At 31.9% G+C, this 12,402-nt stretch overlaps 1 protein-coding gene across 1 annotated transcript; it reads left to right on the top strand.

Annotated features, from left to right (window-relative positions):
* The first annotated feature begins 11 nt into the window (after positions 1 to 11).
* On the top strand, positions 12 to 1,610 carry LOC106333878. Its single transcript, XM_013772268.1, has 7 exons — positions 12 to 88; positions 162 to 286; positions 444 to 709; positions 783 to 940; positions 1,009 to 1,129; positions 1,197 to 1,337; positions 1,419 to 1,610. Exons 3-7 carry the CDS (start codon positions 626 to 628, stop codon positions 1,608 to 1,610), a joined length of 696 nt encoding a protein of 231 aa, XP_013627722.1. The 5' UTR covers positions 12 to 88; positions 162 to 286; positions 444 to 625.
* Positions 1,611 to 12,402: the final 10,792 nt, after the last annotated feature.

The following is a 12,402-nucleotide window of genomic DNA, read 5'->3' as shown; positions in this document are numbered from 1 at the left end:
TGAATGAGCAGACTCTGAATGACAGTCTTGTGATGAAGTCGAGATAGCTTCTACAAGGCAAAATTTTGGTTCATGTTCAAACACATGAGTAAGTTATTCTTCATGTTTTTGATCTATGCCTATACAATTTCACTGATCTCATGAGTTTTGGTTTGTTGCAGTGGTCATGTGATGAAGCTCTATCTATGGGACAAGGCTGCCACTGACCTCTGTGAGAAGTTTAAGGCACATGAAAACACTCCGAGTGTTATTATGGTGACCACTGTCAACCCGAAACGATTTGGAGGTTAGTAATTCCAAATCTTTGCTTATTGTTTATATATGTTAATAGAATGCGTGAAGAACATAGATTAGTCACGATAGTTGTTGAGTGAGATTTGTTTTCACCTTTGCGATGTGATAATTTATTTTTGTTTGGTATGATAACATTACTTGTGCTACAGGCGCGCTAGCTCTATCCTTTATGTCATCTTCGCGTGTGTTCTTTGACATGGATGTTCAACCAACCAGGGATTATCTGACTTAGTAATTATTTCTTAGTTGCATAAGCATTTGGAAGCTTTGACTTACATAATTTTTGGGGAACCTTTACTTCAGGTTGAGCTCAAAATCGGATGTTGCTAACATGGTTAATGCCGAAATTGTCACCAAGGCTGAGATAGTTACTATAGGAGAACTATTCTCCTACATCAAGAAAGAAGGAGCAAAGGTATAATCACTCATACGTTTTACACATTCATTGTGCTGGCCTTAGTTATTTATGTAAATCTACAATTACACAGGTTGCTTGGTTTGAGTGCACAGCCACCATTGATGATGTTGTGCATGGTTCTGCGTGGTATTATATCGCCTATGGTGGGTGCAAAACTAAGGCAACCAAAGGGCCTACCACGCTTATGTGTAAGAAATGTGGGAAAGCTGAAGTTGCTGGTGTTGCAGAGTAAGAGTTCAATAGTTTTTGTTACACCCACGCATTTGTCATCCATTATTAATATTCTTCTGTCACAGGTGTCTCACGAAGCTCTCTGTATATGATAACAATGATCAAGCGTTTTTTGTGCTTCTTAGTGACGCTGGGCGTGAGTTGACTGGGAAGCCAGCATCGAAATTGGTTGAGAGCTACTTTGAGGTAATTACGAACCTGTCCATCATATAGCTTTCAAATGCATTCTCATAAGTGTTTAAATTTATGTTAGGCCAATGAGAACGTAGGAGATGATCATGTGATCCCGGTGCCACAAGCTCTGATTGGTACCATTGGACAAACTCACAAGTTCAATGTCAAGGTTTCAAAACACAATTTGGAAGGCACGACCCAAGCTTTGACTGTCACAAAGGTACTCCCTCCTGAAGCTCCAGCACCCGAAGGCAACTTAGAAGAAAACATGATTGCTCATTCCGCCGAAGAAACTTTGCAGATGGGTAATCACGAGGATGGTCCTTCCATTGAGAATGAGGAAGCTGCAGATGAAGTGGGAAAAATGAGTTCTGATGGGATTGAGTCAGGAGAAGCTAAGCGTGCCAAATGTGGTGAATATGTTTTAAGTACTGGTTTTGGTTTATTGAAAGACTATGCTTTGTTTCATTGGCTAATAAGTTTTAAGAACTGATTTTGGTTTAATAAAGGACTATGCTTTGTTTCATTTTATTTTCGAGTTTGTCTTGGCAGCATTTTAACTGTCTTGGTTATAATATCTTTTGGTTATACTTATATTTTACTGAGTTTTGCTTAGTGTTTATGTTTGATCTTTTTAATGTTGTTAAATCTTATGCATGTTTTTTTTAAGAATTTAGTGGTCATTTTATGTTTAGGGTTTAAGTAGATTGTCCATTCGTTGAGTAGTCATGCCTGTAAGAAGAATACATAAAACAACAAAGCAAATGTAGCTGACTCAGGCTGTGAAGGATCTAAACTTCCTATAATCATTACAAACTCCTATTTGAGACATGAAATCAAAAAAACAGAACATATCCAAGTTTAGAATTTTTAAAATGGTAAAAACAGAATTTGATTCATAGGTTATACGTAATCTATGAATTTGATCATATCCAGACAAAACCATACCCACAAGAAGAGAGATGTGCGCATCAAACAATAAAAAGAAAGAGAAGAAAAGAGTTATATTTTCAAAGACAACACCATACTTTCATTAACTCATGACATGAAGACCAAACGCAAAACGTACAGCCGTTACGGAACACTAATAGACAATCAACTTACCCCAACACTTAGCACCATAAAAGAATGAGAAATCCCCAGTACGCATAGAGTTCTTGGTTTGGATAATCACCATGAATCATCAACCACATGTTTCCTATTCGTTTTCCTCGGATATAGAGCCTGCAATCACGGATCCGGATAGACAGCTTACCATCAAGATTAAGAGGATAAATACCAATCATACAGAGATAAACTTCTCCATAAGGTACTCGACAACTGGTAATGGTCATCTAACGGATGACACGGCTGATCTCATGGAACACATGCTTAGTTACCATGATATCTATTTCCCGGTTTCATTGAGTATGTCAGTCATAAGTTCGCTTCCGTGATCCCATCACTGAATGATTATGCAGGTATAAAAACTTCAATTTATTATAATTTTGGTTGTCTTAGAATAAGATAGAGATTTATAGATATAGATTAGAATCATTTAGGAATGAGAGTTTTAGATCAATTCCTAATTAGGGTTATAGTAAATTTATTAGATAAATGGTGAAGGGAACCTTCTTGACCAAGTAATGGTATAAACAAACGATTATTATTTAGGCTGTTCTTAAAAAAGATTAGTTTTCGGTTTCTATATGAATTATTGTCATCGGTTTTCTATATTTGGTTCCTGGATATAGGCACACACGTCCGCACTTGCCTCTCCATAAGAGATTTCAACCCTAAAGCGACCTTTTCTTTTTTAAAATCCTAATCAAAAGATAATTGCAAAAAACTATTTGATAATAATTTTCCTTATAATATTTTGACATGTGTTTAAATATATAATGATTAAACATATATATAATAAGATAATAAAAACAAATTTTGATACAAACTCATTTTAAAAATTATTTAATAGTTAAAATGTTTTTTTAATATTTAGTAGTAATTATTTTAGAAATTTTATTTTTCCAAAATCCTATAAAGATATTTGAAAACAACTTATTTAATATAATTTTCCTTTTCTAAAATTTTAATGAAAATATAATTGAATACCATTTATTTAATAGAATTTTTCTTTTCTAAAAGTTTAGTTCTTCAAAAATTTTAATTAACATGATCGTGACACATTGCAATTATATATTTTAAGAATCTGACATGTGTTAATCTATATCATAACTAAATATATATATATATATATTAAGATATTAACAAAAACGAATTTTATTAAAAAGTAATTAAAATATTATTTAATAGTAACTTTCTTTTTTTTTAAATCCTAATCAGAAAATAATTCCAAAATACTATTTCATAATAGTTTTCCTTATAATATTTTGACATGTGTTTACATATATAATAATTAAAGTAAATATAATAAGATAATAAAAACTAATTTTGATAAAAACTAATTTTAAAAATTATTTAATAGTAAAAATATTATTAAAAAATATTTAGTAGTAATTATTTTAGAAATTTTCTTTTTTTTAATCCTAAAAAAATGTTTGAAAATGTTGTAAAATGAAGGTTTTAGGTCTGAATATTTCTCTGTTTCATTAATGAATAAGTGTTCCCTTATATAGGGATAACAAGATAAGTAAAAAAGAAAGTATCAAAAACCTAAACTCACTAGGATTAGGAAAATTATTAATACATAATAATGAAAAGATAACAATTACAAGTAAAATGAAAGACGGTTTCCTTTTTCTCCAAGCCCTCTCTCTCTCTCTCTCTCTCTCTCTCTCCTTGCTGTGGCCAACTCTCTCTCTCTCTCTATAGTTGGGCTGTCTCTCTCTGTATGGGCCGGTTATAGACCGGGCCAGTTATGGACATCCACCAATTGATTTATAACACTCTCCCTTGGATGCCATAACCATTCAGGAATTGTAATGCGCTTTATGTTGCCTCATTAAAATCTTATCAGGAAAACCCAGTGGGACAAAACCATGATGAAAGAAAAAGAGTACAACACGCACTACTCCCCCTGATGTGAAGCTCAGTGGAATTTCTTTAGTCTACGCATCAGATGCGTGAACTGTCCTGAACATGCAGGTGAGGAATCGGCCAGTTTTATTTTTGTACCGTGATTAGACCACTTCGACCTCTTACGTCCTTTCTCATGTCCTTTGACATCGTGTGTCTTATTGAAATAGATGAGCTGATAAATGTGAACCACATTGTCCTCGAATCTTTTGCAAATCATGTATGCATGGATCTTTTGCAAAACGTGTCCATGTCTAGACGTGATCGTCTACCATCGACTGTTCTTATGCTTTGGTCGGACAAACTAAGCATACTCATGGACAATATTCCGAGCATGATAATGTGAATTAATGATCTCAGGTTATGAGACTATGATCCGGTGTCTTACTACACGGATGTGTACCACTCGGACATGTACCAATGCCTTTGTCCATTGATCTTTCTATTATCATCATACTCTTAATTTAATTGATCCATGCTGAGTCATAGACTTCAACTTCATAAGTTCACGGATACTCCCTTTGGCTATTATGATCCGTGATGATGATAAAGTACGGATGGTGTGAGTTTCTTCTTCTCACTACCATCGACCATACGGATCGATCCATGTTTGAATTATAGACATTGTTTATACATGTCCACAACTCGTTCCATGAGTGTCCAAGATCATGATGTGGTCATTGATCATTGCTGCAAGGAGCTTTACAATTTTATCAAATTATGGCTCATCGGCCAGAATATACTCATGGACTCATACACATGATCATCGATCTCTCTTTTGCATTCGGTGATGCCATATATATATATATGCCTCAGACATTGCAGTCCTTTATCCATCTCTTGATGGCGTCCCATGACCTTTGTTGATGTGGATCATATCACACACTGGCTATACGAGTTTGATTATACATCTATTAGGTCATGGATCTTGATTACACGAGCTCATTGGAACAGGGGGTCTAAACTCTCTAAGGTGCAGCCATGACCTTTGTTGATGTGGATCATATCTACCTCACCATTACTTAATAAAAATGTAGATATTTATAGATTTTATAAAAAAAAAACGAGATAATCTTATAAAATCGACTACCCAAATAATAAAGACTAGACTCTGATCAGCGCACCAGCGCGGGTATGAATTTTCAGTTTTTAATTATTTATTTTATTAAATGACGTATTTGTTATATTCGTTCATATTATATTCATTAAGTAAATATTTTTTTTTGCATCTTAAACTATCTATTTTTTTACGAATGTGTGATATCATTTAAAAAAATATAAAAAATGAGTATATAGAGTTAATTAGATACTAGGTGTTTTCCTGCACCATGTGCGGTAAAGAACTTTTTTAAATCTAACTTATATTTAAAAATAAATTTTATTAAATATTATAGATTTTACTATTTTTTACTAATATTTAATATAGATTTGATATATATTTAATCAATTTGTATCAAACTAATAAAAATGATATAAAATTGTATAATTATCAAAAATTTACCCTAAACAATATTTATAAAATTTAACGATCTTACGATTAGATATTTAATTTTTTTTAAAGTTGTAGAAATTTTTTAAAGCTTTAATAATATAAATTGTATAATTATACAAAATAATAATATTTCAAAATTTGAAATGTTATATTTGAATATATTTATTTTATAGATGATGTATGAGCTATTACCATATTTTAAAAAAGTTTACCAAAAAGAAATATCAAAGGTGAATTTAATATATGAATTGTTACTATATTTTAATAAGTTTGTCAAAATATAAAACAACAGTAAGTGAAATTATTCATGTCATATTTTTCTGGAAGCCATGTCATCAATTTCAGTAGTCATGTCATATTTGTTTTGTTAAATTGATTATAAAGAGGACATGTGGCAAAATCACTTCGCAAATATAGTCTAGGGTATCGTAAACAATGTAAATAAAATTTTATAATTAAAAAAATATATACCTAAATTATATTTCAAAATTTATAATGCCATATTTGAATATATTTATTTTAATGATGATTTATGAGTTATTACCATATTCTAAAATAAATTTCAAAAATATAAATTGACATTAAATGTAGTATATGAGTTATTACCATATTTTAAAAAGTTTACCAAAAATATAAATGAACATTAAATGTAATTTTCCATGTCATATTAAGCTATAAGACATGTCATCAATTTCAGTAGACATGTCATATTTGTTTTGTGAAATTAATTTTATAAAGGACATGAAGCAAAATCACTTCGGAAATATAGTTTACGGGAATAGATGATGTATGAGCTATTACCATATTTAAAAAAAATTTACCAAAAAGAAATATCAATATTCAATGTAATATATGAATTATTATCATATTCTAATAAGTTTATCAAAAATATAAATCAATATTAAATAAAATTATTCATGTCATATTTTTTTGGAAGTCATGTCATCAATTTCAGTAGTCATGTCAAATTTGTTTTGTTAAATTGATTATAATGAGGACATGTGAGAAAATTACTTCGCAAATATAGTCTAGGGGATCGTAAAAAATGTAAATAAAATTGTATAATTAAAAAATATATAACTAAATTATATTTTGAAATTTATAATGTCATATTTGAATATATATATTTTAATGATGATTTATAAGTTATTACCATATTCTAAAATAAATTTCAAAAATATAAATTGACATTAAATGTAGTATATGAGTTATTACCATGTTTTAAAAAGTTTACCAAAAACATAAATGTACGTTAAATACAATTTTCCATGTCATATTAAGCTATAAGACATGTCATCAATTTTAGTAGTCATGTCATATTTGTTTTGTGAAATTGATTGTATAAAGGACATGTGGCAAAATCACTTCGCAAATATAGTCTAGGGGAATTGTAAAACATAAATTTTTCTTTCGTGTGTGATATCATATAAATAATGATCCGCCCAGTTAACAAAAATCATGATTTTTTATGTGTTTTTTTTTATTTTGACCATTTCCTTAAAACTATATTAAATTTTACATATTTTAATTAGAATATTTTTAATATCTTTACCTTTTTATTTGAAATGCAACTCAATATTTTTTTAAAAATTATAACAAAATATTTAAAAAATATTTTTAGAATTTGTTTGAAAATTTTGAAAATTACATTTTAAATAAATATTATCCTAAGTTTAATTTATCATTTTATAAGTTTTGATGTAAACAAAAATTCAAATTATGATAAAAATAGTTATATTCAATGATAATAACAGTTTAAATTGATTATTTTTTAAAAAATACATTAAAAAAATATTGTTTGAAAGAAAATTTATTTTATCTTTCAAATATAAAATGAAAATATTATAATTAAATAATAAAAATTATAAATAAAAACTATAAATTTAGCAAATGACAACTGAGTTATATTATGCTAAAATTTTCTTTCTGACAATTTAGCAAATGAAAAAATGAGTTATGAGCAAATAATACCATATAATTTTTAAAAACATAGTCATTCTTAAATATGTTTTGAAGAAATAGTTATTTTTAAATTTAATCAACTGAAAATAATATCCGTACAATTGTGTGAGTCAAATTCTAGTTTTATTGATGCATGTTATATATTAGTGATGCATGTTTTAGGTAGCATTTTAATGATGCACGTTTTTTTAAATCTCCATTATTAAAATTATGCACGTAAGGATAACTCATGAGTTTTTTTCGGTTGATTAAATAACATTATGTCCAAATTTATTTAAAGATATTTCATTAAGGTAACTGAAAAAGACAAACAATAAAATATGAAGTTTAAATTCATTTAAACATATTTCATTAATGTAACTGAAAAGACAACTAAAAAATTAGAGAATTTTATTCGTTTTAGGATATTTCATAAATGCAACTGAAAAAAAAACAAGCAAAAAAATAGGGAATTTAATTAATGAAGTAAAAACATTTTCAAATGGATAATTCTCTATGTTGAGGATATTCCTCTTTAGGAAATTTTCCGCAGTTACGTATAAGCAATAATCGCTGATTGGAAAAAGGACCACTCAATCCATCTAATTATATTAAGCCGTAAATCTCCAACACTTTCCTCAACCCAAAAGCTTCTCTCCGACTCTTCCCTGCTCAGCAAACAGGTATTGTTAAAATAAAATTTGTATTCGACATATAAGCTTACTCTGGGTTTCTTAATACATGTGAATCGTTAATTTTATATGATGTTATTGGCCTGAAGCTTACTCTGGGTTTCTAGCGAATGATACAAATATACTAAAGAGGATGTTATGTTTGAAGCTTTATCTCATTAATAAATTCCAGTTGTCTAACAACAGATAGAGACTTATTTAGTTAGCTTTTGGTTTAAGCAAAAAAACTAGGAGTTTCATGAGGTTATTGTTACTGATGTTTTTAAAAAATGAGAAAGAAACGCAGCATAGAGTCTTCTCGGCATATGACTTATTTGGATGATAATTGTTGTAGTCACATCTAATATCAAATTGGGTGATCTCATAATCTCTAATTATTCCCCATATAAATAATGAGTTTCCTCTTATCTTATCAGAGGAAAGGAGTTGACAATGTCACCAAAATTGGTTCGTATTTGTGTATGCGGAGGACTTTCAATCACAAAAATAAAAACCAGTTTCTTGGTACATCATTCCTTTGTATTGACATCAAGGGTATATGATAACTCTATTACTATATCAAAACAAGTAAAATCCCAACACAAATGATTATATCATATATTATGACCAATAGGGCGAGGCATATGAAGGAAAGCTTGATAAGACACTTTCAGAAGAAACAGCTCAGGTGCTGCAAGAAAACGAGATATATCAAATTCAGTATTTTTCACTCCTAGAAAAAACTAATCGATACAGGCTCACTACTCAGCAATACATTATTCAAATCACCACATCAACAAGGAAGAAATCCTGATGATGCCTCTCAACACATTCCATCCCCTCCTATACAAACAGTTGATCAACCTAGCCACTGCTACCAATTACTTACCAGGTAAACGGCCACTTATTTTGGTTACTTCTTAAAAAAAAAACTTGACATTCAATACAACCATTATCTCAGATGTGGTTGGACAAATAAGAATGTTTCAAGGTAGCAATATCAAAAATGCGAGGGCAACAACAGAAGTCGTAATTGGTCTAGTACTAAACAGGTACCGAAAGATACATTAAACCAAACCCTTTATTTAAAATTTAGGGAAGGACAACTTATATATATTCACATATTTCTGCAGATCAAAAATGGTCCGCTTGACGTTAATGGACAATGTGTCTGCTCTGTTTAGGGCTAGAACTATACAGTGTTCAATTATTAGACAGCATAGAATTTACACTTCGAGTTGTCTTATATCCGGTTAAATAGATTATTGGTTTAGTTTGAGTTCTACACCGACTTTTCGGTTTGATAAGAACATGATAAACGTATTAAACAAAAAATACTATGATATCATTAAGTCTGATTCACATTGTCAACCTTTTCATTCTTACATGACTACAGGAAAACTGATACTCGCCTCAACACCGGCTACTCGCTTTTACTGTGACAGCACTATTGATCTCATACAAAGCTTCATCCGGAAAAACAAAGTTAGTAATTACTCATGAAGTGGTCATCTAGCCTTTGAGCGGAAGTCTCAACAATAATTCTCTCTATATTCGTCACCGCTTTAAAAATAATTTTCGGCTATTAAACCGTCATTTCCAGAACTTTTTTCATGTTCTGATTTTTTTAAGGTTATTATATATTACAACTACAACATTAAACCTTTACGTACATTAGATATTTTTTTTTGTTTACAATATCGCTTAGCTCTTCCGGTCCAAAAATGGAAAATAGCCGAAAATTAGAAATACGTTGGTGGGAAGTTCAAACCCTGGTCCAGGAGCATATGCGAGGGCTACTCTACCACTAGAGTAAAGACACACTTTGAAAATTTATGCCCGACTTATTACATATAATCAGGAGCCGGAAGCCACTGGAAATTGTCAATAACGTCAATTCAGAAAGTTTGAGTGTTTCTTCATCCTTTTAACGAGGGAAACTCGAGACTCTTCCTCTTCTATCTCTCTATTGTCTTCTCATCGAATCTCATCCGCCATGACTGAACAAAGTTGTTCTTCTACTGATCGATCTAGACGTCGGAGGTTCAGTGAGGTCGATTATTCATTCGGAGAGCACTATCACTTCCGATCTCAAGTTCCGTTCATATCGTTCGACGGTCGTCTCCAAAGAAGCCGACTGTTATTCGCCAATACCGTTCCGAACATCTGAGGATATTCTCGCCGTCATCATAATGAGGAAGCCGCTATCGGGTATCGTTATTTTTGTCTCCGAGGCTTTGTAGTTCAGGGTTCTTTACATCCTAAGGATCCTGTTTTAGATTATGTGTTCAGGATTATCGATAGCATAGGATGGTCTTACACAGTGATGCATGTGCATCCATTCTGTCCTAGTGTTGTGAAAGAGTTTATCTCAAACAAACCCTTCAACGATGAGGGTGCTCTTATTCGGGGGTATGTATTTCAGTTTACCCTTCGGTGATCAACCGATTGATGATGACCCCATCTGTCGAACACTCTTTTGAGTGGAAAGAAGTTGATCTGAAACAGGCCATCTCACACCTCACTGGAGGCCAATGCTCCGGATGGACGGGATTCAATCTCAATGCTTTGCTCAATCTCTTCCAAGATATATACCGTGTTTGTGAGTTGAATTGGCTTCCAGGTCCTGACTCTGATTCAATGATCAAAAACCGACTCCACCTTCTATATGCTGTTGCCAATCGTAACAAGATTAACTTTGGTCATCTTGTGTATGACCAAGTGATCGAGATGACCCGCAAAACAGACTGGGACACAAACCTGATTTTTCCAAACCTCATATATCAACTCTTGGTGCTTCAAAAAGAGGTTCCTTTGTTACCAGGAGACGAAGAACCTGTTGTTGGAAGAGGTCTCCCTATCTATGGATTAGCAGTTGACACAAGTGGACCAATGGGACGTAGAAGGCTGAATGAGTTTAGCAGCCAAGTTATTTTTTGTAAGGTCCATCACTCTTTCACGAATGTGACTAATATATGATATTGTTGTCAAGTAACTTGTATCTGAATCCTCTATCAAACGGTTGTAATCTCAATGACAGTTATGTTTTTGGTATGATGTTATTGTCTAAATGAAAATGTTGTTTTGATATGGTATTATTGTCTAAATGAAAACGTTATTACCAGTCATCTTTCTCAATAATAGCTTCATTCTATCTTCGTTCAACATATACAATGCATGTCTAAATGCTAGGAGCCAAAAATGGGAAATGACCGAAAATAAAAAAAAATATGTTTGTAGGAGAGTTCAAACCCTGGTTCAGGAACATATACGAGGGCTACTCTACCACTGGAGTAAAGACACATTTAAAAAAATTATGGACGACATATTACATATTAATCGGCAGCCAGAAGCTATTGCTTCTACTGCTTGTGCCCATGGCCGGCTTGCACCAAACCTAATCATAATAAAGAGTTCCGAGGATTACAATGGCTTTGCTCTCCAGTACAAGGAGCAGCCGCATACAGGTTGTCATTTCACAGCGTCATAGTTAAGCAATCCATGAATTCTCTCCCTAACCCATGAAGCTGTTTTAAAAGTTAAAACCAAGCACAATATGTTTACTGTCTTTTTAAAACAAAAAAAAAATCTAAACTCACAAATCTTCTTAAGATATTTGATAAGTAGTTTTATACGGAATCATTATGAATTATCTACGAAAATTCTACATCAGAAAAGGAAGGTAGTATAATTCTTTAAACCAACCTTAACAATCTTTGAGTATCTCCTTTCTAGAAAAAAAAATCCAACCCTCACAAAAACTCATCTTTCTCTTGCATAAGCTGAAGAAACATTCACTACAAGAAAACAGTAAGGATTCTGAGAGAAAAAATCATCGGAATTTCGTCGGAATATCGTTATTCCGACGACATACCGACGAAACAAGTCGTCGGAAATAATTCCTCGGAATTTCTTCTTTCCTCGGAAATCCCTCGGAATTTTCCGACGGAATTCCGAGGAAACAAACTTCCGAGTAGTTTGTCGGAAATGTCCTCGGAATATACCGAGGGAGAACTTCGTCGGGATATTTCCTCGGACGTTCATCGATCGATGCGTTTTTGGACATATATACATCGATTGATAGGAATATACCGACGGACATATTCCTCGAAATATTCCGAGGAACATGTCCCTCGGTATATTCCGAGGGAAATGTCCCTCGGTAT

This window comes from Brassica oleracea, chromosome C1 (genome assembly GCF_000695525.1).
Source record: "Brassica oleracea var. oleracea cultivar TO1000 chromosome C1, BOL, whole genome shotgun sequence".
NCBI classification, from domain to species: domain Eukaryota; kingdom Viridiplantae; phylum Streptophyta; class Magnoliopsida; order Brassicales; family Brassicaceae; genus Brassica; species Brassica oleracea.
The sequence above is the reverse complement of the archived record's forward strand: the minus strand, read 5'-3'. Positions and strand labels throughout refer to the sequence as shown.

Coding starts and splice junctions, on each gene's coding strand:
- LOC106333878 (XM_013772268.1), top strand. CDS start 626: ATGGTTAATGCCGAAATTGTCACCAAGGCTGAGATAGTTACTATAGGA. Junction 710..782: donor TCAAGAAAGAAGGAGCAAAG/GTATAATCACTC, acceptor ACAATTACACAG/GTTGCTTGGTTTGAGTGCAC. Junction 1,130..1,196: donor TGGTTGAGAGCTACTTTGAG/GTAATTACGAAC, acceptor AATTTATGTTAG/GCCAATGAGAACGTAGGAGA.